Consider the following 27,224-nt stretch of genomic DNA (forward strand, 5'->3'; position numbering starts at 1 on the left):
CCTTCCTCCTGCATGCAGCCAGAAAGTAGCACGTGCTAGGACTTCAGTGCACCCAGGGGGCGGGTGCAATGTGATTTCTGCTGCTTACTGGCCATCCTCTACCACAGCAAATCTGAGCACTCTGCCCATTTACCGACCCAGGTAGCCTAGAAATGCCTGTTCCCTGTGGTGTAGCAACAGGATGGGGTACCTGTCTGCTTCAGAGTTCTACCCCGGGCACCTGCATGGAGGATGCACAGAGTCTGTGTCAAAAGAGGCTGTTATCCAACATCTCTAACATGTTCCCAGTCACAGCCCCACAGAACAGCCACCCCTCCCTCTAGGAAACGCTCCCCACTCAGTTCTGATCCATTTTCCCTCGTGGGCCCTCCCGGTGATACTGGGTTTATGCTAAGAGATACCGTGACACCAGGGGACCTCTGCTTCCCAAGAACATCTAGTTCACTCTTTTTGAGACAAGACCTCACTATGTAAGCCTGGCTGGCCTGGAGCTCACTACATAGACCAGGCTGGCCTTGAACTCCCAGAGATCTGCCTGCCTCAGCCTCCCAAGTGCTGGACTTAAAGGGGTGTACCACTGCACCCAGATTCACTCTTCGTTTTAGAGACAGGGGCCGCATGTATCCCAGGATGACCTTGAACATGCTACGCAGAACATGACCTGGAACTTCTGGTCCTCCTGTCCCCACCTCCCTAGTACTGGGACTGCAGGTGTGAACTGCCATGACTGGTTTATGTGGTGCTGGGGATGGAACAGGCTTCACGTGTGCCAGGCAAGCACTCCACCAACAGAGCCACAGCCCTAGCCCAACTTTGTTCATGCCTTTTCTGTTTGTTGGTTCGGTTTTATTTTTTCGAGACAAGGTTTCTCTCTGTGTAGCCCTGGCTGTCCTGGAACTCACTCTGTAGACCAGGCTGGCCTCAAACTCACAGAGATCTTCCTGCCTCTGCTTCCTGAGGGCTGGGATTAAAGGCGTGTGCCACTGTCACCCCAGCCCTTTGTTCACTCTTAAGGCAGCTTTCCCAGGTGTGACCCAGGCCTTCAGCAGCAAGACTGATACTAATTCTTCCAGATTCTTCCAAGGCGCACATGCAGCATTGGGTTATGTCAGTTGCTTGTCAAAAAAGCAACCTTGGAACAGAGCATGGTGGCACATGCCTTTAGTGCCCGTAGGAAGCAGAGGCAAGCAGATCTCTGAATTTGAGGCCAACCTGGTCTACAGAGTTCCAGGACAGCCAAAAAAAAAAAAAAAAAAAAAAAAAAAAAAGCAGCAACCTTTGGGGCTGGGAAGACGGCTCAGTGGGATGAGGGTCTAAGTCTGGATCGCAGTACTCAGGTAGAAAACTCCGAGGGGTCATGCATGGCTGTCACGCCAGTACTGCTGTGTAGGGCAGAGACATGAGGATATTGATGCTCCAACCATTGGAACGTGAATTCTCTTTGATTCAAGAGAAGAAAGCAAGCCAGGTGTGTCTGCCTACACCTGTGATCCCAGAACTCAGGAGGTAGAGGCAGAGAATTGAGAGTTCAAGGTCATCCTCATCCACACAGAGGATCTGAGGTCCTATCTCAAGACAAGATAAGCTAGGGGCTGGAAGATGCCATATCGGTTAAGGTCATTTGCTGCTCTTCCAGAGGACCAGAATTTGGTTCCTAGCGTCCACTGGGAACTCACAGCTCCAGGGATCCCATGCTCTCTCCTAGTCTCTTTTGTCTTACTGAGATTGAGCGAGATGGCTCAGCAGTTAAGAGCACTTGTTACTCTTGCAGAGGACCTGGGTTCGGTTCCCAGCACCTACATGGTGGCTCCCAACCAATCCTAACTCCAGTTTCCAGCGCCTTCTTCTGACCTTCACAGGCATCCAGCATGCACATGGGCATACATCCTCGCAGGCAAAACACTCACACATAAAATAAATAAATGTAATACGATTTTAATCAACTATTAATTAAAACAAAGAACGCGAACCTCATTCCTCTACTGCAAAACAGGCCATGTCTCGCAACCCCCAGTAACCATCTGTGGCCAGGACTGCACGGGACAGAGAGAGGTTTCCATTATTACAGACAGCAATGGAGAGGGGATCTAGGTCAGAATTCCCCTTTCGAAGGAAGAGAAACAATGGACAACAGCAGAGCCTTCTATACATCCCTCACGACAGTGAGTATCTGTTGTTTCCTTCCGTATCCTGCCTGTCCTATGCCCCTGGCCACACAGCTATCATGAATCTTCTCAGAGCTTATGTGAGAACCCCGTTTTCTCTTTTGGTTAACAGGCCAGGATTCGGAGCAGACATACCAGGGACAAGGTATACACCTACATGGGCTGTGAACTGCACAACTCCAGGACTGTCAGATCAATAGACGCCCTCCAGCCATACGGCAGGTACCCCATGTTCATGGTCAATGGCTGCATTCAAGTCCTGGCTTCCCCTGCCAGCTCTGTGAACACCGGGCTTCACTTTTCTGAGTCTCGGGTTCCTTCCTAGGATTAGGGAGAGTGGTCTCTGAGCACTTACATGCCTGGCATCCAGGATGCGCTGGGGCAGCACAGGTCATATTCTGTCAGTGGGTGTTTTTATCTTGACATCTCATGGAGCTGATTCAGGTGACCAGGGGGACATCAGGCTTCTCAAAGCAAGTGGCACTGAGCTAGGCTGACACAAGGTGCCTGACAATCAATCCCCGCCACCCACACCTGTCTGGTGTTTTAGCTTCTTCACACTCTTCATGAATGGTGTCATCATGTCCCCAGGGAGACACTGTATTTTCTTAACTAGTCAATCCCCTCTCCATGGACACTTAGGTTGTTTCCGGATTTTCTCTTGTGTAAGATGGAAGGCATTCCATCTCTTCTTCCTTCAGCTGGCTTTCAAAACCATGTTGATTGGAGGTCTTACATCCCTGTCTCCAGCATATTCTTATGCCCAGCTGTTCAGAATAAGCTAGGCCACAGAAGTCTGAGGGGATTCACTGAGCACAATGGGGAAGAATGCTGGATGCTTAGGCCAGGCTGTGGGCCTCAAATCTCAGACTGGCTCGCTGCTGGGGGACCGGGGTCAGTTATGAGTGCATGTTCCAAGCTTCAGCCTAGCACAGAGGGCAGCACAAACACCTCCCGTACAAGGAGATGAATTAATACACATGCTGTTCTTAAAACAGTGCATGGGGCACAGCACTCTACAGTTAGGGGATTCATTTATCATAAGGTGATGTGAACCCTTTCAAATCCCACTGTTCCGCCACGTGAAACAGCTGCCATCTTCACCAGCTCAGCGGTGCCTACTTATGAGAGCAGAGGCCGGATGTGGCCGTTGACATTGCCTCACGGAGGAAATGAAGGTCATCGGACCCTCACCTGCCCGAGTGGTCCAGCCTTGGTCCCAGACACTAGTGTGCAATTTTCCCTAACAGCACTTGGTCCGGTTGTCTCCAAGAGGTGAGAAAGTACATAAGCTGGAGGAGGTTAACTGTGTGTGTGTGGGGGGGGGGGGGGGGGCGCTCCACCTGTGAAGCTATGGGGAGGCTATCATCCTTGCCTGGTGAAGACTTTCCAGTGTGGCTGCTTTGGGGTCCCCCACTCCTGTAAGCACCCCTCACCCCTGCCCTGTAAGTAAGCCCAATACACTCACTGGCTCCCCACGGTGAACTTTTGTGGAATGGAACTTTGGTTTGACAGTCTTATGAGGAAGAGGTGGGTGTTGCTTCCCCAGGGAAGGAATTCCAGAAACACCCACATTTGCCATGTTGTCTGTGCAGCCTTTAAGCGAGTTACTTTAACTGCCCTCTCTAAACGGCAGTTTCTAACTTGGAATTTGCAGAGAAAAATGTCTTGGAACACAGAGGTCTCCTAGACGGCAGCAGCTCTTAGCATTTCAGAGATCAGCTCTCTGCTTCCCAGGACACTTCATGGTCAAAGGAGTGCAAAAGCAGACACGCACATGTGCATGAGCACGCACACACATACACACACGCGCAGGCACACTCACATGTGCACACACACGGACATATGCACACATGTGTGCACACACACATTAGGGCCTGCAGGTGTATGGCTGGGCCAAGTCTCAAGGAGACCCTTGTGCTGGTCTGGTGGATGACAGACAACCCCACAGCACAATCAGGGTTTCGAAGCCGCACCCCGCTTCTCTCTTCCCCTCCCCAACTGATGGTCCTTGAGGTGACTCAGCTTTGAAACAGCTTATGCAGGACTTTAGCAAACAAACTGGGGGCGGGAGGGTCGGCGGGAGGGTCCCCAGCCCTCGGGGAGCAGGCGCGGTGGGAGGCTGGCTTTTGGGGCGCCCCTTCTTTCAGCTGGCTTCAAGGCCCAGTCCCCGCCACGCCAGCCTGGGGTCGCAGGGCCCCGGGGACCGCGCCCGCAGCCGCCCACCATGTGTGCGCCAGGCCGAGCGTGCGAGCCGCCGGGGCGGCCAGGGCGGCGCCGCCACATCTGGTTCCAGGCGCGGCCCTGGCGCCGGCCTCGCCGCAGCCCCGCGGCCCAGACACCGTTAACAGCCTGGCGCGCCCCGCCCTGTCGCATCCCGGGTACCACCGCCACCCTCCCCACCCCCCCACCACGGCCCAGGCGGGGAAACTGAGGCTGGGAGAGAGAGGCCCTATGGCGAAAAGGCGCAGCAGAGAGGACACTGAGCTAGACCCAATCCTCGGCTATAAGGCCCCTGTGCACCCCCAAGGTCACCCCAAGGTGGCAACCAGCAGGCCCTCCTCCGGGACCATTAGCCCCTGCGCCTAGGGGATGTAAGACTTCGTGGGACTCTCCAGGATCGAGGATGACCCACCGCCATCCGGGCCCCAGGCCAGCAGCAAAGCAAAACCAGGTTCACTGGTGCTCCTGAGAGCTGCCCTGCCCTACAAAGGCCTTTCTGGTCGTCAAGAGAAGAGCCTAGTTGGTTTGTAGAGAGGACAGTGACCTTTAGGGGCAGTCCCTTACACTCCAGTATCTGGTGATAAATTGGAGTGAGCTACAATGGGCTACTGAGTGGCAGTCCCACTGAGTGGCCTTCCAGGCACCTCGGGGCTCCTCACAGTTGTACAAATGTGCTTGCAAATTACAGTGGTTTCTGGGGTCTGGGTCCTGGCACTCCTTCAGAGGGGCCTTTTAAGGAGGTGGGTCACATCAAAGGCAGTGCTCACCTTTTTTTTTTTTTTTTTGAGCTGCTTGCTGGCAGGACAGAAGCTCTGTAGGACCTTCCCAAATCCACTAGGAGAGCTTGCTCAGCCAGGTATCATAAGGTCTGGATTGTAGAACAAAACCAATTTGCAGACTTTGGAGCAGGTAAGAGGTTCACCAAGGGCGGGCAGTTTAATCGCTCAGCCCTGAGACCAGGATGCAGACAGACATTTTTTTTTTTTTTTTTTTTTTTTTTTTTTTTTTTAACTTTCCAACTGAATTCACGTGTAGGTACAGAGCGGGACAGACTCGTGTTCTCCTTGACTGTGGAGGCCAGGGGGCATGACAAGGCTGGGTGATAACAGAGTGGTCATGCAGCACCTGGGGCAGCTGACCAGCAGGGCCGTCAGGGCCAGGATCACTCTCCAAGCTGTCCGTCACTTCCTCAGCCTGGCTCTCCAGAAAGGCCCCTTTATGTGGTTTCTGGGGAGCAAACTCAAGTGGTCAAGTGTGCAGCAAACACATTGATGTTCTGAATACTGTAGGGGGCCCGTGGCAGACTGTGGCCACTGAACTCTGTCCCCATGCCTCATTTCCACGCCATGCCTGTGTTCTGCTCTTAGACCGTAAGCTCTCATGGAGGTACAGATGGCTGGCACCCTTCCATACGGAAGGGCTGAGAACACCCCTTCAGACTCATAGAATAACCCTGGGCCTGACCACCTGCCTGTAGAGTGTTGAACATCTCCATGTGCTGCAGGGTCACCCCAAAAGCTTCACTGTGGGTGCTGTGGCCCTGCCCTAGACCTCTCTGAGCTACCCTGGATGTGCCCCATCTCCTTGCCAGGCCTTTGCTGGAACAACCTGAATTCAATTCCCAGAACACATAGTAGAAAGATGGAACCAACTCCTGGAGTTCTCCTTTGACCTCCGTACACACGCCCACTCACTCTCACTCACATACACATATACACTCACGCTCACACACGCCCACTCACACACTTACACACGCCCACTCACGCTCACACAAACACACGAACACCAATAATAATAAATGATAATCTGGGATAAGGAGTGGCTCCATAGGTAAGACTGTCTGCTGCACAAGCTTGCACTTCAGTTTAATCCCTAGAGCCCACACAAAAACCCACAAGCACTAGTGTGTGTCTAGAACCCAGGTAGAACGCAGAGACAGGGGGACTGAGTCAGTGGGGACCTCATAGGCTGGCCTGGAGTACCCTGGAGAGACCCTGCCCCAGCTAGATGGAAGGAGAGAACTGACTCCTGAAAGCTCTCCTCTGACCTCGGCATGGGCACCAAAGCATGCGTGTGTCCACATTCACACACATATTAAACATTTTGTTTTGTTTTGTTGTCTTATACTGTGTAGCCCTGGCTGTCCTGGAACTCACTAGGCAGACAGGCTAGCCCCCAACTCCCAAGAATCCTCCTGCCTCAGACTTCCAAGTGCTGAAATGACATCATGCACTTCCATGTTATCCTATCAGCCCCTTTTTCTTTCAGAGTACAAAAGACAAATTTATCAGGTAGACTGCAAGTGAGCAGGACTGGGGAGGGGGTCCAGCAGCAGCTGAACTCCCAGCCTGCAAGTTTCTCTCTGAACTCCGTACCCTCTCACTGCCAGATTCAGCCATTGCTCTGGTCAATATCAACTCCAGTGAGCCCAAGTGTCTGTGCACACCAACATCTGCAGGAGGACATTCACGATTTCATGATCTGGGGCCACTGAGATGTCCTTCAGTGGCTCTTTGGACAGCCCATGACAGAGAGCTGTCACACTGAGAAGGAGGTGCTGTGCTGTGGGGTGCACCCCCGATCCCTGCACGAAAGTGGAGATAGGAAGATCAAGAGGCCAAGGGTCATCCTGGGCTAGAGAGTGTGTTCTAGGCCAGCCTAGGCTACACACACCATACACAAACATACAAAGTTAACTGTGGTCTGGTGAGATGGCTCAGTAGGTTAGCAGCCTAAGGGCCTGGATTTGATCCCTGGAACCCATATAAAGGTGAAAGGAGACAGTAGCCAGGTCTACAGAGTTGTCCTCTGGCCTCCACACTCTTGATGGGGCACACATACCCACAATAATAATAATGTTTTAAAATTCAAAAGCCAGTCACATGGTGGTGAACGCTTGTAATCGTAGCATGCAGGAGGTAGAGGCAGGGGGATCACAAGTTTGAGGTCATCCAGGGTTACATAGACCTGTCTCAAAAAAAGATGGCAGGGCTGGAAAGGTGGCTCAGCAGTTCAGAGCCCTCCTCACTGTTGCAGAGGACCTGAATTCAGTTGCCAGCAACCATGTCTGGCAACTCACAAGGGCACGAAATCCCAGCTTCAGGAGATCCAACACCCCTGGCCTCCAGGGGCTCTTGCACACATGTGCAAAGCAAACACACATGTACATAAATAAATAAGTAAATCTTTTGAAGAGGAGGAGGAGGATGGTAATGACATCGAGGAAGAGCCTTTAGTGCATTAGGAGGAGAAGGAAGCCAATTTGAAAACGCCCCATCCATTATTTTCTACTGCAAAATAATGCAAAACTGTGCAGACCAACGGGACAGTGGTTCCCTGGAAACAGAGGAGGGAAGGGAGGAGCCTGAGCACAGAGGGCTTTCAGGGCAGAGATACAGAATGGCAGGCACTCATCACTCATCTGTCCAACCCAAAGAACACCCCCACATGACTGGTGGTGGTGTGTGCCTGTGAAGGATGTCCCACCCTGGCAGGGTGTACCAAGGTGGGGCTGAGGGGCTGGAGAGGTGTGGGAAATGGCTCCCTTCTGCTCAGCTTTGCTGTCAGTCTAAAAACTGTCAGTCTAAAACCCTAAAAAGAAAAGGGTTGGAGATTTAGCTCAGTGGTAGAGTGCTTGCCTAGCAAGCGCAAGGCCCTGGGTTCGATCCTCAGCTCAAAAAAAGAAAAAGAAAAAGAAAAAAAAACCTGCTTGGAAGGCTTGGTGGTGCAGGCCAGTAATCCCAGCATGTGGGAGGTAGAAACATGAGGGGCAGGAGTTTAAGGCCAGCCTGGGCTACATGAGAGACTCTGTCTCCAAAGGGAAAAGAAAAAAGAAATCCATCTAAAAGGGGTAAAAAGAGGAGCACTGTCTGGCATTCAGTGGTAGAGCACTTACCCGGCATGCACGAGGTCATGGGGTTCATCCCCAGCATATCAAAGGGAAATTTAAAAAAAAAAAAATACTGTCTTAGTTAGGGTTTTTATTGCTGAAGAGACACCATGATCACAGCAACTCTTATAAAGGACAACATTTAACTTTGTGGCTTGCTTACAGTTCCACAGGTTCGATCCATTATCATCATGAGAGGGAGCGTGGCAGGGAGCGTGGCAGGGAGCGTGGCAGCGTCCAGGCAGACGTAGTGCCGGAAGCTGAGAGTGCCACAGCTTGCAGGCGACAGGAAGTCAACTGACAGTCACACTGAGGGAAACTCAGCAAAAGAGACCTCAAAGCCCACCCCCACAGTGACACACTTCCTCCAACAAGGCCACACCTCTTAATAGTTCTACTCCCTTTGGGGGCCATTTTCTTTCAAACCACCACAAATACGAAAAGTCACAATCTCTCACCTGGCTCCCAGGAGCAGGGACACTAAGTTAGAAGGATTGCTACATTTCTGGAGCCTCAATCCTCTTACCACTGCCAACTCCAAGCTGATGTCATGAAGGTGAACTTGAGCCAAAGCCTATGGAAGCCTCCACCGTGTCGAATTCCCACCATCTAATGCCCTGCACTGGGCTGTCTGTGCCCTTCACCCACCTAGAAGGCTAGGCTGTGTAGGTTAGACTATGTGCAGCCCTGGTATCCACTGCCCCCTGCAGCTCTTGGAAGGAGGAGGGTGAGGACATGTTGGAGGCTGTCCCCAATCAAACTCTATGAGAGGTGGAGCTTACTTGCATAAATTGCCTTCTAAGGGCCTGGCCCCTGAGATGTGTCCAGCTCCTCTTTCTGTAAGAAAGCCCAGACTCCCTTCACCAACAATCAATGCTGGAATCTTTCCAGACAGGAGGGGACTGGCACCAAGCAGAGAAGGGGCTGCTGGATGCCACTTGGGTTCTGAGGCTCTGGATGAGCAGGAACCTCTGCCCAGCAGGCCCTGGCATGGCACTGTGAGAACAGAGTGCCCAATGCCACAGTCCCCTAGGGTAGACCTAGCACAGCCCCAAAGTGAGCCGTGAGTCTCCTAGCATTGGCGGCTGGTGCCTCCTTCCTCCTCTCTCTGATCCATCCTCAGCTGTACCGCAGGTTTGCAGCCAGAAAGAGAAAGAATTGGGGAGAACTGAGCCGACTAACTTAGACAAACCAGAGCCTGTAACTGGGAAGTGTAGACGGGGTGGTGTCAGGCACAGCTGGACCCAGACTTCCATCATGAGCCTCTCTGGCTCTGGCTCTGCCCTTTCCTACAGAGACGGGTCATGCACACCTATGTGCAACCTTGGACATCTGGTCCTCCTGCCTCCACCTCCTGAGTGCTGGTTTTACAGATGTGTGCTACCACAGTTGGTTTATGCAGAGCTAGGGTGGAGCCCAGGGCCTCCTGCATGCTCCACAAGCACCCTGCCAACTGACAGCCTCAGCCCCGGAGACAGATTCCTATTAGCTGTAGAAGACACCCCCGATACTGCCTGAGCTACAACATACCAAGGCCCTTGTCCCCACCCTGGCAGAGTGAGGACAGTGTGCCTCCACCTCTAGAACATTCTCTGTACCCCAAATCTGTGCAGAATCATGCCAGATGGACCCACTTTTGGAATGATTTCTCCTGGGCACCCAGCCCTGTCCTTGCCACATGCCAGTTGGTGGGTCCCTCTGGTAGCTACAGGGGATATGAATCTTTGTTGTCTGTCCTGGCAGCAGGGGTCCCTAAGACAGAGACTATCAATTACTGTCCCAAAGCACGGTGCAGCTGAGACTCCATGCTGACCGAGACCCAGAGATCTCACAGTGGTTCTCCTATGTCATAGGAGCTATTGGAGGGGAGGTAGGGCTAGTGGCCTGAGGTCTGCACCTGGAGCAGGGAACCCTAAGGTGGAGCCCCTCCCCCAGGCTGTCTGTGACCCAGCTCTCCCCCAGACTTTTGTCTGTCTGCTGTGCCAGAGGCTGAGGGCGGGTCTGGTGACCCTGTAGATGTCCCCTGAAAACAAAGCTCTCCTGCAAGGGCGGAGTCACAGCTGCACTTCCCACTCCACTCACTCCATCTTGGCCCCCAACCTGCCTGCAAAAGACCAGCTGAACAGACCCTACTCTCCCTGCCCCGCCCCAGGGTGGGCTGGAGGCAGAGGGACAGTTTTTGCCTTAATATGGAGTTAGTTTGGGTTGGGACACTCCCTCATCCCTATGCTGGGAAGATGAGGGTCCCTTGGGACTAGCAGCTGCCAAGGGTGTGTCCATGTGCTCAAACAGTCTTTCTTTCTAATGTAGGAGCTGCCAATAATAGTAACGGAAGTAATAATAATAATGGCAGGTACAGCAGCAAGCTATGGGGCAAGAGCTTCCTTTACCACAGCCCCCACCCTGAGGCAGGTGTTGCCACACCTCACCTACCCACTGAGGCTCTGAGGGAAGTCTCTTGCCCCAAGGAGTCAAGCAGCACCAGCCTGGTTCCCTGGCCTCCCTGGACTTCCTCTTCTGGGGGCTTAGACACAGAGAACAATCATTGAATCAACAACCCCTCAGGGAGTTACTGCTCTCTGACCCCACACCCCCCAAAGCCACATCACACCCATCTTCAGAAATTGAGACAGTGGAGGATCACTTCAGGTAGCCAGAGAACTACCACTGAGCTCTCCAGGGCCCAGCGGTCTTGTGGGGGGACTCTCAGCTGATCCCCGGGTGCTGAAGGGGCACCCTTCCCACACCCATCCTCTTGGGAATGGGGCTGGTCTGGCACGCCTCCCTGCCTGGCAGAGTTCCCACCTCGCCCATCCATCCTGCCTCAGACCTCACTTAGACATCTGGCTCTGATTTGGAGGTTGCGGGAAGGAGGCAGCCGGGCAAGCCAAGAGCTGGGCAAAGGAGGTTCACCTGGCCGCTTCCCTGCCCTCTTTGAGGCCCCCTACTCTGTGTATTTATTTCCCTCTGTCATCTGCTCCCTAAACTCTGGAGCTGCTCTGTCTCTGAAAAGGGGAGCCTGCTCTGGCCACCACTTGGGCCCTTGAGTCCTGGGCAAAGAAGGAAGCGGGAGAGAGGGTCAGAGCTGGAATGACTGCAAATAGCACATCACCCAAGTGTTCGGGCCCAGGCCTGGCCTAGTGGGACATGTGCATGAGCATATGTGCATGCATGTTCTAGATGTAATGTGAGGGCTGATGCAGCTCCGAGGACACACATCTTATCCACAGATCTGGAAACAGCAATTAATCTCTAATTTGAATTTTTAACCTCAAACACCACATTATAAAAATAGTTGTGTTGTATTTTAGGGATGCCATTTGTCATGAAATTAGCTATGGTTACATGGATGCCACGGAGAATAAAGCACCATGGCTCTGTCTGCATGGGAGCATCGAGCAGGGCCAGCCACAGCCAAGCAAGGGGTTGTGGTACAACAGTGCTGTCCCTTCTGAGGGGACCCCCAGGTCACAGGGCAAGCTAGTCAGGGATCCAGGGAATGTGTCCTGTGGATTGGGAGCCCTGGTATCAGCAAAGCCACCAGGCAGATCCTGGTGCCTGGGGGCCGCTTCTTGTTCAGACCCACCCACCCACACATCATGTCTGCTCCTTCTTAGAGCATCAGAGAGAGGGAACTAGAGTATAAGCCGGTGTGTTTCTGACCCCTGACGCCCGCTGGTGTGAGACAGGCAACAGAAGGTCTCCTGGCGCCTCTGAGCGTCCCTAATGTGGGGGAGCCACACAGACAAGGAACTTGGATCTCAGAGCAGGGGCCAGGACTGGGCACGGTTTGTGAGCAGCTCCTCCCAGAAGGCTCAGGGCAACTGAGACACAGCAGCTGTTTCCACATCAGACCTTTGTTAATTGTGAGATCCCATGGGGGGGGGGGGTGTTGTTGGGTCCCACACTCCAGACACCCACAAATGTGGGGAAGTGTCCCCAGTGCACATATATCAAAAATGGAAAATCTTTTCTCTCTTTTCTCTCGCAGCACCAAAGATGGAACTCGTCCTCGGCCTCCATTATGCTGGGAAGGGCTCTACCACTGAGCTACATTCCCAACCCTTTTTCTTCGTTTTTATTTTGACAGGAGGTCTCATAAAGTGGCCTGCACAAACCTTGAACTCGAAATCCTCCTGCCTCAGCCTCTAGAGTAGCTTCCACTACAGGCTGGCACCACCAGGCATGGCTCTAACAATGGCCGCTCTTTTCTTTTTTTTTTTTTTTTTTTGGTTTTTCCAAACAGGATTTCTCTGTGTAGTTTTGCACCTTTCCTGGAACTCGCTTTGCAGACCAGGCTGGCCTTGAACTCACAGAGATCTGCCTGCCTCTGCCTCCCGAGTGCTGGGATTAAAAGCGTGCGCGACCACCGCCCGGCACAATGGCCATTCTTGAAGGAAACATTCTTGGGACATCTCCTGCCTCTCAGTCCTGCTTCTGGGACAGTCAGGCACCCTCCCCAACCTGAAGCCTCTGCATCTCTCTTCCCTCCCCCAGCACCCTCCCAACCCCTCTCTTCTTACCTCACTCCAGCTCTAGGTCCCTTCTGAGATCTACCTCCTCCAGAGACCTCCCTCAAGTGTCCCTACTGGTGGTAGCCAGGCAGCTCCTTCACCCTAGGACCCAGCCTGGGCTTGGCATGAGTGAGACACACAAGACAGGCAAGGAACAGTTACAGGACACTGCCCTCACTTCCGGTGCCCCGACACAGAAACTAGACCCTTCTAGACCCACCCCCCAGCAACAGCTCTATTTAAACGAACCTGCTTTCAGTTGGTATCAGATCTGGGCTTTTTCTTTTTTCCATTCCCAATGAAACCAGAGAAGCGGTTTCTACTTCTTGTCTCCCGTAATTTCCCACTTAGAGTTCTGACACTCTCCTGCCTGGGTTGTGGTGCCCAGGAAACCAGCTCTGCGGGAGACGCTGGCCCCCCAATTAAAACAGAATGTCTCAGGAAACTCACTACCCCCTCCCTCCAGCACTGCAGGACCCCAGCCCTCCACCAGGCCCAGCCGGGGGCCCAGTGAGTCTCCTGAAAGCAGATTCTTGGTGGGAAGGGGGCAGATAGAAATCCAACCCTGACAGGCCCGGGGGGCAACATCCAGAGAGGATGTCATAGCAACATTACCATCTGCAGCCATGCACAGAGTGACATGGCCTCTGCAGTCCCTAGGGAACGATGCAGAAGTCACTCTGACTCCCTGAGCTGTGAGGTGGGGACAAAGCTCCACCTCACCTCGGGCAGCCAGGACAAACCAGCCATGGGTAGAATGTGGAAGGCCACACTGCCCCACTGCTGGGCTCCAAGCCCTCAAGGGCAAAATATGGTCAGGTCACCGGTGTATACCAACAAGGTGCCTGTGTACAGAATGAATAAAAGACCAAATAAATGAACATCACCTAGCTTTCTTTTTTATTTTATTTATTTATAGTTTATGTATGAATGCTCTGCATGTATACCTGCACACCAGAAGAGGGCATCAGATCCTATTATGGACAGTTGTGAGCCACCATGTGGTTGCTGGGAATTGAACTCAGGACCTCTGGAAGAGCAGCCAGTGCTCTTAATCGCTGAGCTATCTCTCCAGCCCCTACCTAGCTTAAAGGAGAGGGCAGACACAGTCTGGAATCACTGTCTCTCGGGATGGTAGAGCATCCTTTGTGTGACTTGGTCATGAAGGGAAGTGAAGCAAGTGCCAGTATGTAACTAGTGCCGGCAGGTTCCTCTGAGCTTTCCCCCTTAGTGTGGGAACAGGCCTTCCTTCTCCACATTTGAGCTGTGGGACTGACTTACGATTCTGGAGGGTATGTGGCCCCCTAGCCCCCAGTATTCAATAATGTGTGCAGCAATGGACCTCTCTGGCTTCTGAGGTTGGTGGTGGAGGGAGCTTTTGCAGCGAGCTTTTTGAAGGGCAGGAGACTCACTCTCCCTCTAGCTCCCAAGACTAGGCTGACCCTGTGTGTATGGAGGGGCAGCAGGAAGCCCTCTGGGCAATGCAGCAATATCTCCCTGCTGGCCCAGGGCCTGGCCAGGACTCAAAACAGGATCTCCGATTGCTAGTGCTTTGAACCTATACCACTCCTAAATGTCAGGCTTTTGGTGCCTGCCGCCCAGTGACACCACCTCCTTGCATACAGACCCTCAGATTACAAATCCTTATCAGTGAGAAGAGAGGGCGCATGGCTAAGCCTGAAAGATACAAAGGAAAGGAGCAGCTTGGTCCCACGGGTGTGGGACGAGGCCAGCCCGGGGCGCCCTAACCTGTACCCTGCACACTGGGTGCCCACTGGCTAGACCAACCACCCAAGCGCCCATCTTGAGAACATTAGGGCTGCTGTGAACAGATGTTTTCTGTTACGTGTTATTTGTTAGTCTAATGAAAGGAGGTGCGCTGGCTTTCAAGACCTCGCTGGTCTGCGGGGTTTTATGTGGGAAGCCTTTGCTGAGCTCTGGCGGCAGCAGGGAGGCTGCAAGGCCCCTGCCAGGCGCGCCCGCCCCGCGGCTCTGCTTTGATTCCGAGGTTTGCAGCCATCCGAGTGGTAATTCCAGCCCTGGTTAAATGTCATTTTTTTTTTTTTTTTTTTTTTTTTTTTTAAGATTTATTTATTAATTATGTATACAATGTTCTGCCTGCGTATACGCCTGCAAGCCAGAAGAGGGCACCAGATCTCATTACGGATGGTTGTGAGCCACCATGTGGTTGCTGGGAATTGAACTCAGGACCTCTGGAAGAACAGCCAGTGCTCTTAACCTCTGAGCCATCTCTCCAGCCCCCTAAATGTCATTTTTAATAACGCCGTCCCTGGCATGTGAATGGCTGTGCCCAAGACAAGAAGGGAAGCTGGCATGGGGGAACAGTAGTGGGGAGGACAGACAGGGAGGAAGGGTCAAGGGACTGATGAAGAAAATCTGGAAAGAAATGGCTATCCCGTTGGATACTGTGTATACTCATGCCCAGGGGACCCCTCCCTCAAGAGAGCCACAGGGGTTGTGATGGGCAAGACAAGGGAGGGTAGCAGAGAAGAGGGCATCAGGATGCTGGGGACCAGAGTGACAGAACCCAGCTCAAGTGATGAGGCTTTTTTTTTTTTTTTTTTTTTTTTTTTGGTTTTTTTTTTTTTTTGGTTTTTCGAGACAGGGTTTCTCTGTGTAGCTTTGCGCCTTTCCTGGGACTCACTTGGTAGCCCAGGCTGGCCTCGAACTCACAGAGATCCGCCTGGCTCTGCCTCCCGAGTGCTGGGATTAAAGGCGTGCGCCACCACCGCCCGGCTGTGATGAGGCTTTTAACTAAGCCCAGCTGGGCCCTGGCCACCACACCTGGAGGTGGTAGTGGGGTCAGGACACTGGGGGTGGGGATCGTCTAGGACTCAGCCCCATCACAAGCTTTCTCTCAACCTCTCAGGATGCCTTGGGCTGGTACAGGGCAGGTGCTTGGGCAATGCAAACCCAGTGGGTAGATGAAAGCAGCTATCCCGTCTAGACCTTGGGGCCTCTCTCTCCTGCAGTCACCCTTCCAGATCCTTCAGCTTCATGTTTTCACAGCACCCTACGCAACTGCTCCATCACCAAGAGGGCGGTTTCTCAATCAGTAAAAGGAAGTGACAAGATGCAGTTGGCTCGGGAAGATCAGTCATTAGCAGGGTATCAAACTCATCTGGGGGCTGGGGCTGTATCTCAATTGGTAGGTGCTCTGCCTAGATGCGCAGGAACCCCAGAGTTGGGTGGTAGATGCAGAAACATGAGTAAATATTCAAAGTCATCCCTGGTTATATAATGACTTCTAGTCCAGCCTGGGCTACATGAGACTGTGGCCCTAAAAAACTGAATCAAACTAAAATAAACACAAAATCTTGCAGAGAGGGGACTTCCACATGCAGGAGCCTGGGGACTCTGGCTCCCCAGAGTCTGTAAATACACTTATCCAGCTTCCCAGGTAAGTCCTGGAAGCTCATCAAATATAGCCAGAGACAGATTCTGGTCCAGCCAGCTTCTTCCACACACAGGGCGCAGAGCCCAGGCTCAGAGGCAGTGGCTGGGTTAGACCGGGAAACACTGATTTTCTGACCCTGTCAGAGGCCCCTCTTACATCTTCTTGGGCAGCAGTGTCATGGAGATGACATGCTCTCACCTGCCACATCTTGAGCTACTGAAGGGTTTGTTCTGCTCTGGGGTCGGAGGGAGCAGTGTCCCTCTGTGGAAGCTTCCAGACCACCCGGTCCCTGAGCCTGCTGCTCCACTGCTGTCGTCCACCAGGCTCTTCTTTGAAGACTGCCTCCTAGGCTCCAGCTCAGCCCCTGCCACCGCTCAGCCTTTCAGGCCCCCTTTCCTAGACCCTCCCACTGCCCCACCACCAAAGACTAAAGATGGCCTGGCTGCCCATCCCACACACAGGCAAGCAGAATCCATCTTAAAGAAAGCCCCAAGCTAATCTCTTCCAGAGCGCGCTTCATTTTTAGGGCACAATAAAAAATATCATTACCCGTGGAGGGCCCCATGTGGATGGCGTCCTGTCATCGCCACCCCCGCCCCTCCTGAGAGTCAGTCAGGGAACAAACAGATGTGGTAGGAACCCAAGCTCGGGCAAGCAGGACAACGGTGTTTCCAGACCTCAGGGGAGACGAGAGAAGCAAGCCGTGGTCGTGGCCCAGGGGTTTCTCTGCTGTGCTTGGTAGACCAGTAAGCCATGGAGGCCGTGGCCTCTAACTTGACAAGCCTGGCCCTTCTCTGATGATCAGTGGGTGCTGATGGTGCCCAGTCTGTGGCCCTGGCCACATTAAGAGCATATGGAGCCGGGCGGTGGTGGCGCACGCCTTTAATCCCAGCACTCGGGAGGCAGAGCCAGGCGGATCTCTGTGAGCTCGAGGCCAGCCTGGGCTACCAAGTGAGTTCCAGGAAAAGGCGCAAAGCTACACAGAGAAACCCTGTCTCGAAAAACCAAAAAAAAAAAAAAAAGAGCATATGGAGATATGCCCACTTCCAAGTTCTCTCTGAACAGGAAGGATTACAGCCCTCTCCTACTCAGCACCTCATAAGGGCACTTAACCCTGGGCCCATGTAGTCAGGTAGCTCTGCCACTCTCTGGGGGCCTGAGCCAGCCTCATCCAAAAAGCCTGGTGGGATTATTTGGGCCAGCTGGAGCCTCACATGCACACACCAGGTGGGTTCTGTGTGTCACTCTGTGACTGTGAGTCCAGGACAGCCAGCCCACCATGTGGTCCCCAAATGTTAGCAGGTGACAACGTTCTCACCCCCAAACTACAAAAGAGAAAAATGGAGAGGGAGTTAGTGATTTTTTTTGTTAGCTGGGGAACTTTCTCTACTGTAAGTGAAAGGCTCATGCCCGGATGGAAAGATGGTACTTTAGGACAGCTGCTGGGGGTCAGTCTCTTCTTGGCAAACACACTCCATCTGCTCTATGCCAGCTCCTGAGTGCTTGGCAGAGCAGATCTGAAGAGCCTGAGGCTGAAGGACTGGGTCTGTGGGCAGGCCGAAGACTGGACGGATTGGGTAGATGGATGGGAATGGGGAGCTGGGGGCGGGGCTCCTGTCACACCCCTGCACAGAAGCCCTCGACAGCTGTCTTGGGTCTATGTCTGGAGATGGGTGTTGGGAAGGGAAGAGACAGCGGGCTCCCCGCTTTCTCATCCCTGAACTCCCCCAAAGCTGGGCATGTCACAAGGCTGGATGTGTTCATTCTCTCTCCCTCCCCTGACCGCCTCACGGCCCCCGAGTGTACCCTCACCTGTCAGTGAGTGTGAGCCAGCCTTGGTCCTGTCTTCTCAGTATGTCCAAGGCTGCAAGGTGATTTGGGACAGAGCAAGGGCTTTGGGACAGACACACCCAGGTTGGAATCCCAGGTAGGACTAATGTGACCAACGCTGTTACATCGATGGTCTTCTCTGAGCCTCAGTTTTCCTCTTTATAAAATGGGGGATAATCAAAGAACCCGTATCACAGGGCTAGAGGAAAGACAAGGCAGGTGAGGCCCCTGCCCACACCCAGCACTTGACGGAGGTGCCTGTGAGGTCCTAGCCACTCTCTACATGCCTCACACGGCCTTCAGCCCCCTCTCCACACACTCCTGCTTGCCTCCCTCTCAACCCCGCAAAGAGGTAGCAACCAGAATCTGCCCCCTTTTGGATGAAGGGTCTCGTATAGCCCAGGCTGACCTTGAATTCACTATGCAGCTAAGAGTGACCTTGAACTGCTGATCCTCCTGCCTCCTTTTCCTCCTGCTAGGATTACAGGTGTGCACCCAACTCGGTTCTATGTGGTGACGGGGATTTTATGTTGGGCTTTGTGCATGCTAAACAGGTGCTCTACTCACTAAGTTACAACCCCAGCACCCCAGTATCCCTTCCCTAGGATGTTTTTGGGAATACACCAGCTTCCCTTCACCTCAAGACTGCCTCCACCCAGGGTCAGCCCCAGTTCTTTGGAATGGCGGCATCATCAAGCCACCCAGATTTCTGCCTGGTTCTCCTAACATCACACCCCTGCTCAGGACAAGCCAGCAGACATCCATCCTTCCTTTCTTTCTTTTTTTTTTTTTTTTTTTTTTTTTGGTTTATCGAGAGAGGGTTTCCCTGTGTAGCCTTGGCTGTCCTGGAACTCTCCCTCTGTAGACCAGGCTGGCCTTGAACTCACAGAGACCCACCTGCCTCTGCCTCCTAAATGCTGGGATTAAAGGCGTGCGCCACCGCCTGGCTGACATCCATCCTTTCTATCCAAGTGCTCAGAAACTCCATCATGCACACAGTCCCCCACCTCCTCACCCCTTCTGCTCCCAAGCCCCATAGCCAGTCTCCCCAGTCTCCCCAGCATCCAGGGAGCTCTTGCTACTAGCTTCTCCCACCCACACACTGGGCTGTGCTGGAGAAAGAGGCCTAAACTTGGGAGTCCCAGTGCCAACCTGATATCCTGTCCCAGCTGGGAGACCTTGGGCAGGGTGTTCCACACCTCTGGACCTTCAAATTATGAAAACCATAATCCCTGAAAAATCCCTCAAGGAGCTGTCTGGAAACGCTGTATTGAACACCTACCATGTGTCACACAACTGCTTAGGACTCGTCCCACTCCCATAAGGAACATCCCTTGTTCCCATTCTACAGATGACAGGCTGGCAAGACGGCTCAGTGGGTTCGAGTGCTTGTTGAGAAACCTGACAACCGGGGCTGCAGAGATGGCTCAGCGGTTAAGAGCACTGACTGCTCGTCCAGAGGTCCTGAGTTCAGTTCCCAGCAACCACATGGTGGCTGACAACCACCTGTAATGAGATCTGGTGCCCTCTTCTGGCCTGCAAGGACACATGCAAGCAGAATACTGTATACATCTAAATAAATAAGAAAAAATTGCCAGGCGGTGGTGGTGCACGCCTGTAATCCCAGCACTCGGGAGGCAGAGGCAGGTGGATCTCTGTGAGTTCAAGGCCAGCCTGGCCTACAGAGCTAGTCCAGGACAGGCTCCAAAGCTACAGAGACCCTGTCTCCAAAAACCAAAAACCAAAAAAAAAAAAAAAAAAGAAAAGAAAAAAAGAAACCAGACACACACACACACACACACAACAACAACAAATAAATTAAGCTGTAAACCCACTTTGCAGATGACTGCATTGAGCATCAGGGTTCTACCTAGACCTTAAGGGTGTATGTGATCAGCTCAGACTGGGGCACCAGGCAGGGCTTCCAGCCCACCCCTAGGAGCCCCTCGATAGAAGAGGAGGAGGGAGAACGCCCTGAGTCTGGTGAGAGGCTACTCAGTAGGTGCTGTACCTGAAGACAAAAGCAGAAGGGACTGATCGCTGCCCCGGCCACCCTGGCAGCCCACTGCAAGTCCCTGCTCAGCCTCTCCCTCTCCACACTCTGGGCATAAGCCAGGCAAACTCCTCTCCTGCCTGAGCTAGGCACCAGGCCCAGGTCAGGACTGTGTCCCCAAAACAACCACCACACAACTCTTTCTAGCTGGGATAGAACTGTGGGGAGGGACCTCACAGTTCTCTGTGTGCATCACCCACATGTGGTTCAGGTGGGGACCCAAAAATTGGTGACTTGTCACTCACGGCGAGAGCAGCGAAGGCCAGGAGCTGGACTGAGGTGTAGTCATCCCCATTCAGCACGTACTGAGCACAGGGGAGTGTCCCCGTCCTTCAGGAAATGGAAGGATGGCAGAGGGAGAGACAGCAGGAGAACAAGCCTTCAGCCTCCAGCCCTGCCCCTCTTAAGGCCAGTTTTCCAGTACCCTGGCCCCAAGTTACGAAGAGGCTGGTCAGATTCTGTTGTGGAAAACACCATTATGATTTCTTAGGAAGTTAAACGTGAGAGCTGGGGACAGGGCTTGCTATGCAAGCTATCCCAAGAACTCATGTAAAACTGAGTGTGGTGGCACACGTCTATAAGTACAATGGAGGCAGGGGAGTACCTGGAAGCTGGGAGGTCAGTGAGCCTGGCATGCACAGCACCAATGAGACTGTCCCAAACAAGATGGGAGGTGAGGGTGGACACCTAAGGTTGTCCTCTGGTGCCTATATGCATGTCTGCACCCATGCGCGTGCGTACACACACACACACACACACACACACACACACACACACACAGACTTTTTAAAATACTAATCATGAATTAGCACATGACCTAATAATTCCGTGTGGAGAAGCATACCCCAAAGAATTCAAGGCAGAGACCTTTGAAGTTGTACCCATAATCACTGTCCACTAGTGAATGAAATGACAGATGAAATACAGTACATCCATACAGTGGAACACCATTCAGCCTTGACAGGGAAAGGCGTTTGAACACATGGCACATGGATGAACTCCATGCTTTCGACCCGAAATAAGCCAGGCACAAAGGGATAAACACTGTGGAGGGAGCTCCCGTAGTCAGGTTCATAGAAAAGAAGGTAAAATGGGGACTGTGGGGAGCCAGATGTGGCAGAAAGGGACCTTTGCAATACAAGGACGTTGCTGGACTGAGCACTCACAAATGGGCCGTGGTAAATCCCAAACTGACGTTATCACAGCAACAATTAACTGAGGGTGGAGCACGGGCCATGCCTGTCATCCCTGCACTCCCGTGTGGGCAAGAGGATAAGGAGTTCAAGGCTAGTCTCAGCTATGTAGCAAGTTTGAGGCCAGGCTGGGCGACATGAGACAGTCTTAGAAAGCCAAAAATAAAAATTAAATGAAACCTGATAGATTGGAAGTCTACCAATCTCTGAAACACAACGACTCCTCAGGACTTCCAGTTGGCCCTCTGGCCTTGTTTAGCAAAGGGGTCCCCCACCCCAACCTAGACTCACCCAAATTACCAGCTACCATTCAGCTTACAAGGGCCCCAGCACCCCCAGACCTCGTCAGATTCCGGGTGTCCCACCACCCAAAATCTACACCCACGATCCTCTTGAGGTCCACTTAGTCTCCCTGGCAACCCAGCATCCTACGCTTCTCCAAACAGGTACCAGCCCTGAGCAGGGCCCAGCCTGCCCTGACTCAGGCCTCTCTGCCTAGCTCCTGGGGCCTTGTTTATTTTCTCAGCGTGTCCATGGCCTGGTTTCCGCCTTGCCCACAGGAGGGAATGCTTTCAAGAAACTCGAGGTTATTAATGTGGTTTCTTTTGTTGTATGCCATCGCAAAGGCAGAGAACGAGGGTTTATTTTCCTAACGTGCTTGGCATAGCTCAGCATTTGATTCAGGAGGAACTCGAGACCCTGGTTTGTTCTGAGTCACTAGCAAAGCCGCAGCCTTCGAAGCCAGTTCTGGGGGGAGCAAGGGCTTGCAACATCATTGGCAGACATGGGCTGGATCTACCGGTGGCTTTAAAAAAAAAAAAAAAAAAAAAAACAAACAAACAAAAGGATTTTAGTTTGTTGTTTGGTTGGTTCATTTGGCTTGGTTTTTTAATTGGCAGGATCAAACCAGGGGTTCTCACTCATTTGTTGCCCAATAACCTGTATTTTTCTATGGGGGCATCTCCACTCTGCAGAAGCCACAGGAAGATTGGCTTTCAAGAGTATCTGTGCCCTGGAGGTGCCAAGGGCCCAGGATTGGAGAGTTAACAGCACAGCCTATGGCCCACATGTGCTGCCCTGGGGGTGACTCTGGTACCCCAATGTCTGTCTGCTTTCCTTCCTCCCTTCCTTCCTCCCTCCCTTCCTGGGATGGAACCAGGGCCTTGTGCACACTGGGCCTCTAAGCTCCTCCCCCAACTGGTACCCTGTTTCCACCGGTTCCAGCAATTCGGGCTGGGCTCAGGATGTGGAAAGGACAGGTCCCTTCTTCCTGATCTTTGGAGGTCTTGGGACTGTGAGACCAATCCATAGCTGTGGGAGGGGACAATTAACCAAAGGGACAAACAGGAAGTCACCCCAGCCTCCTTCCTCTGCCTTCTGTCTCTAGATTCCAACCCAGAGGGAAGCTTGGCATGGTACCACTGGACCAGTGCATTCTCAGGAGCAAAAGCTGGATGTAGTTTCCAAGGCAAGGAGCAGGGGCTGAGTGATTTCGTGAGCCTGGCCTTGGGTCTCCCACCTGACTCCACATGCAGCACGTCCTGTGTCCTCAGAAACCCCAGTGTTCAAGAAACTGCACCCCAAGAAAAGCCTGGCAATTCTCACAGATTTCCAGGATGCCAGGTGCCAGATCCTGAGGCTACAGGGGACACCCACTACCCACCCAGCTGCCAATGGCACCATCTGGGCACTCACACCCTAGCTGACACTTGCAATCTGGGGTTCTCCAGGGGGAAAACATCCATTTGGGGACCTTGTAGGCCAGTGGTTCTCAACCTTCCTAACACTGTGACCCTTTAATACAGTTTCTCATGGTGTGGTGACCCCCCCACACCATAAAATTATTTTTGTTGCTACTTCATAACTGTAATTTTGCTACTGTGATGAATTGTAATGTAAATACTTTTTGGAGATTAGCCTCTGTTGTAGGCTACATGACAAAGAAATCAGACCTTGTACTGTCTGTCCCCTACCAGGGCCGCACCTCCGCCGTCCTCCATCAGAACGCCAGTGTTCTCTCTTTCATCTTCCTCTGCCAATCCCTTCCTTCTTCCCTATCACCTTGATTTTATTTTCCCCTCTGTCCCGCCCCACAGCCTCAGTCACCAAGGTGAAACCAGAGAACACTGAGCACATCACACCTCACTTTACCTCTGGCCGGAACTGGCCCCTTTCCCTCCATCTTGCCATCAAGGATCTAAAGCTGACTCCCTGGGCTGTCAGCTCCCTCATCATCCATCACCCAACACCCGAGGGAGGAGGGCAGCCAGGCCCCTGCAAATGGTGGGAAGTGGACACCAGCATGGAGGGCAGGGGCCTCCCCTGGGGTGAGGAGCATGCATGACTGCCTGCCCCGGGGATGCAGCAGTGGATGTTATCAGATGATGTTCTGTGAATGTCCCAGGACACACATACTCACAGCCTTGGTTTCAGACAGTGCCACTGTCCTCTCTGGCTTCCGAGGACGCCCTCTTGTCTGAAGGCAGAGGCTCCCAGCCTGCCTGAGTACCCCTCCGACCCTGAGACTAGTACAGGAAGTGGAGTGTTTAGGGTGGGTGGGAAGGTGGCGGGATACCAACTCCTCTTTTGTCACTGTTTGGGGATCTAGTCAGGTGTCTCAGCACATCCAGCAGAACAGGAAAGTCTCAGAGCTAAGGGACAGCTAGGTGGTAGCCTCAGACACCCCTCCCCAGCACCTAGGTGATTTTGACTGGCCATCCCCCTGCCCTGTTCCTCACCAAAACTGTCCACACTGGGACTTTTGTGTCATTAGAATCCTTCACCCCTAGTCTCCCCTCCGCCAAGCCTATCCCTACATCTTTATTTCCCACCAACTTCTCCCTCTTTTTTGAAAAGCTGAGCTGAGGACTCTACAATCCTGTGTGATTTTGTGTGTGTGTTGGGGGGGGGGGGGCTATTTGGGTGGACTGTTTGTTTTTAAAGCCCTTTCCAGATGACCTTTAATCTTTGCTGAGAGCTCCTCCACCCCGAACCAAAGGGTGTGGTTGTGCAGGCATGCCCACCCCACAAACCCTAAGACCTGTCTTAGCTAGAAGGGCCTGAGCCGAGTTTGACTTAGTGGCTTGGCCCTCCCACAGCCTCAGTTTCCCCAACATCAGCTTCTGAGGGTAGGTGGGTATGGGATGCAAGGGCGGCCAGCTTTCCTAAAGTCACAAGACAGTAAGCGGATCTGGTCTCCTCCGAAGGAGAGGCTTTGGAGACAACAGCAGCTCACCACTAAGCAGTACGTTCTGGAACTATGGCTCCCGCTGTGGACAAGCCAGTTCTCCAGTGCCCACAGCAGGGATCCCGCAGCTAGTGGGTTCCTGTAGCCCGGGTCCACAGCCACAGTCTTGCAAACTGTGTGTCCCACACCCCAGTTCCACAACCGGGGTTCCACAACCGGGGTTCTGCAGCTCAGGGATCCTGTAAGCCACGGGTCTCTGTAGCTCGGGTCTCGCAGCTGGGGGTGAGGGGGGTGGGCGGGTGTCCCAGCATCCGCGGGTCCCACAGCCATAGTCTCATAAGCCAAATATCCCGCAGCCAACGAGTCCCACAGCCTGAGTCTCTCCGCCCTGCCGGGAGTCCCGCAGCCCAGGGATCCCGCAGCCTGTGAGCCCCACCGCCCGAGGTTCTCAGGGAAGGGATCCCAGCAAGCCCTAGTCCCGCAGCCCAAGTCCCGCCGCCCCGGCCCGGTTCCCACGCCGCACACTCACCGTCCTGCGGCGCCGCCTCGCTGCCGCTGCTGCCCCCGGACGGCTCCCGCGCCGCTCCCTCCCGCGCCTCGGGCCCCGCCACCGGCCCCGCAGCCCTGCGCCCGGCCGCCGCCACCTCCTCCAGGTCCAGAAGGTGGCTCACCGAGAAGTTCTTGCGGGCCTGGGCGCAGTCGCCGGGTGCGGGCGGGGGCCCCGGGCCGGGCGCCGGCGGGTCCAGGGCGAAGGCGGCGGCCGTGCTGTCCATGCCCCGGCCGCGCCTCTGCCGGCCGCCGCCGCCTCCCGCTGCTCGCCGCGCCGGCGCTCAAGTCCGTCGGTTGGGGACGCGAACTTTCTGCCCTCCCCTACGGGCGGGCCGCTCCTAGCCAGCGGCCCGGGCCACACACCCCTTCTCGGGGCGGACCTCGCCCCCGGCTCCCCTCCCCGCGTCCTGCGCCGTCCGGCGGGAGGCGGGGCCAGGACGGGGTCCTCGGACTCCCAGACGTAGTTTAGGATGGCCAAGTCCCGTGGGGGGGTGTCTCTTTAAATTCCCCCAACCAGGGTCCCCAGAGGTGACGGGTGGGAAATCCGTCTCTTTACGGTGTATATTGGGTGGATGTGGGGGGCACTCTAAGAAAGTTGACGGATCCCCTCCCCTCCAGTCCACTTCTCTTTAGACGGGGTCTCATATATTCCAGATTAGCTTTAAATTTGCTACGTAGCCAAGACCGGCCTTGAACGCTGCCCAGCTTCTGCTTCATTGTCCCCACCCTAATGGAAAGAATCCGAGGTTTTTGAGGACCACCCTGTTCCCTCCACGCTGAAAGGAAGGTTCTGGGATGGAGGCCAATGCCATTTCTCTCATCTCCCAGTGGGTGACACTTTGCGCCTGTCCCCAGTCCCCAGCATTCCCCTTAAGGGAAACAGAGCGGGGAGGGGTGAGCTTCCCTCCTGGGGGGCACAAGGGAGAGACTCATCAAGGGCGACAGATGAGAGGTGGGGTGGGGGAGGGGGCAGACGAGGTCTATCTTTCCACTTTTTCAAGAAAGCCCGGGAAAATGGCACTGGGGAGAAGATTGGAGACTCTCGGATCACCAGATACTTCAAGTCCTACCCCAAGACTGTCCTGCCCTTCTGTACCCTTGCCACCACCAGCGAGGCATGAAATCGTAGCATCAAAGAGAACCCACCAGGAGATCTTGGGGGGAGCAGCAGAAAACCCTCCCGAGACCCACCCTGAAGGACGCCAGGAGACTCTGACCTACCCACGTGGCACCCTGGGTCTCTGCCCAGGGATTCAGGGAGAATGTTGCAAAGGATCTGAGGGATGATCTAGCTTCCATTCCTTTGCATGACAGATGGGGAAGGGGAAGCAGGAAGGCTCGGGCTCCTTCTAGAGCTTGGGAGAAGCACTGAAATTATTTGTCCAAGCTGTTGTGGGACCCAGAGCCTGGATGTGCCGTGTTAGGGTCTGAAGGGACGGACGCTGTGGCCACAGTGGCATCCTTCACCCGTTCATGTAGTCATCATTCTGAGCATGTGGAGCCGTGATGTCCTACATCAGTGCACTACAGTGATGCTCTGGCTCCAGCGTCCTGTGTTCAGATGGAGGGAGGCAGCGCTTGGACTCTGCGCCAGCAGGTTAGCCCCTAGTTTCCTCCAGTGCCAAATAAGCTATGGAGAGGAGTGAAGAGTGGAAACGAGAACCGGGGAGATGCTCCGTTGGTAAAAATTCAAAACCCAGCCGGGCGGTGGTGGCGCACGCCTTTAATCCCAGCACTCGGGAGGCAGAGCCAGGCGGATCTCTGTGAGTTCGAGGCCAGCCTGGACTACCAAGTGAGTTCCAGGAAAGGCGCAAAGCTACACAGAGAAACCCTGTCTCGAAAAACCAAAAAAAAAAAAAAAAAAAAAAAAAATTCAAAACCCACGTCAGGGCCAGATTACAGCAGCGCCTGCCATCCCAGGACCTACAGCAGGACCGGGCACAGAGCTGGGGAAAGATGGCTCCGTAGTTAAGAGTGCTTCCTGGGTTGGGGATTTAGCTCAGAGGTAGAGTGCTTGCCTAGCAAGTGCAAAGCCCTGGGTTCGGTCCTCAGCTCCGGAAAAAAATAAAAATAAAAAAAAAATGTGGAAAGTAGAGATGGGAGAATCCCAGAACCTCTTGGGCCAGCTAGCCTGGTGTATACTGCTGAAGAGAGGCCGAGCCTCAAATAAAGCCGAAGGCAAAAATCCACCATCTTTGTCTTC

The 27,224-nt window shown here is 53.6% G+C and overlaps 1 protein-coding gene across 1 annotated transcript in view; it reads right to left on the reverse strand.

Moving 5' to 3' along the window:
* Prrx2 (paired related homeobox 2) overlaps positions 1–25,245 on the reverse strand; it is a 40,193-nt gene extending 14,948 nt beyond the window's left edge. The window contains exon 1 of the mRNA XM_052724585.1: positions 25,002–25,245. Coding sequence (XP_052580545.1) covers positions 25,002–25,245 — 244 coding nt within the window. The remainder of the gene's footprint in view (positions 1–25,001) is intronic.
* Positions 25,246–27,224: the final 1,979 nt, after the last annotated feature.

This window comes from Peromyscus californicus, unplaced genomic scaffold (assembly GCF_007827085.1).
Source record: "Peromyscus californicus insignis strain IS unplaced genomic scaffold, ASM782708v3 Scaffold_7__1_contigs__length_154581171, whole genome shotgun sequence".
In the NCBI taxonomy this organism is placed as follows: Eukaryota; Metazoa; Chordata; class Mammalia; order Rodentia; family Cricetidae; genus Peromyscus; species Peromyscus californicus.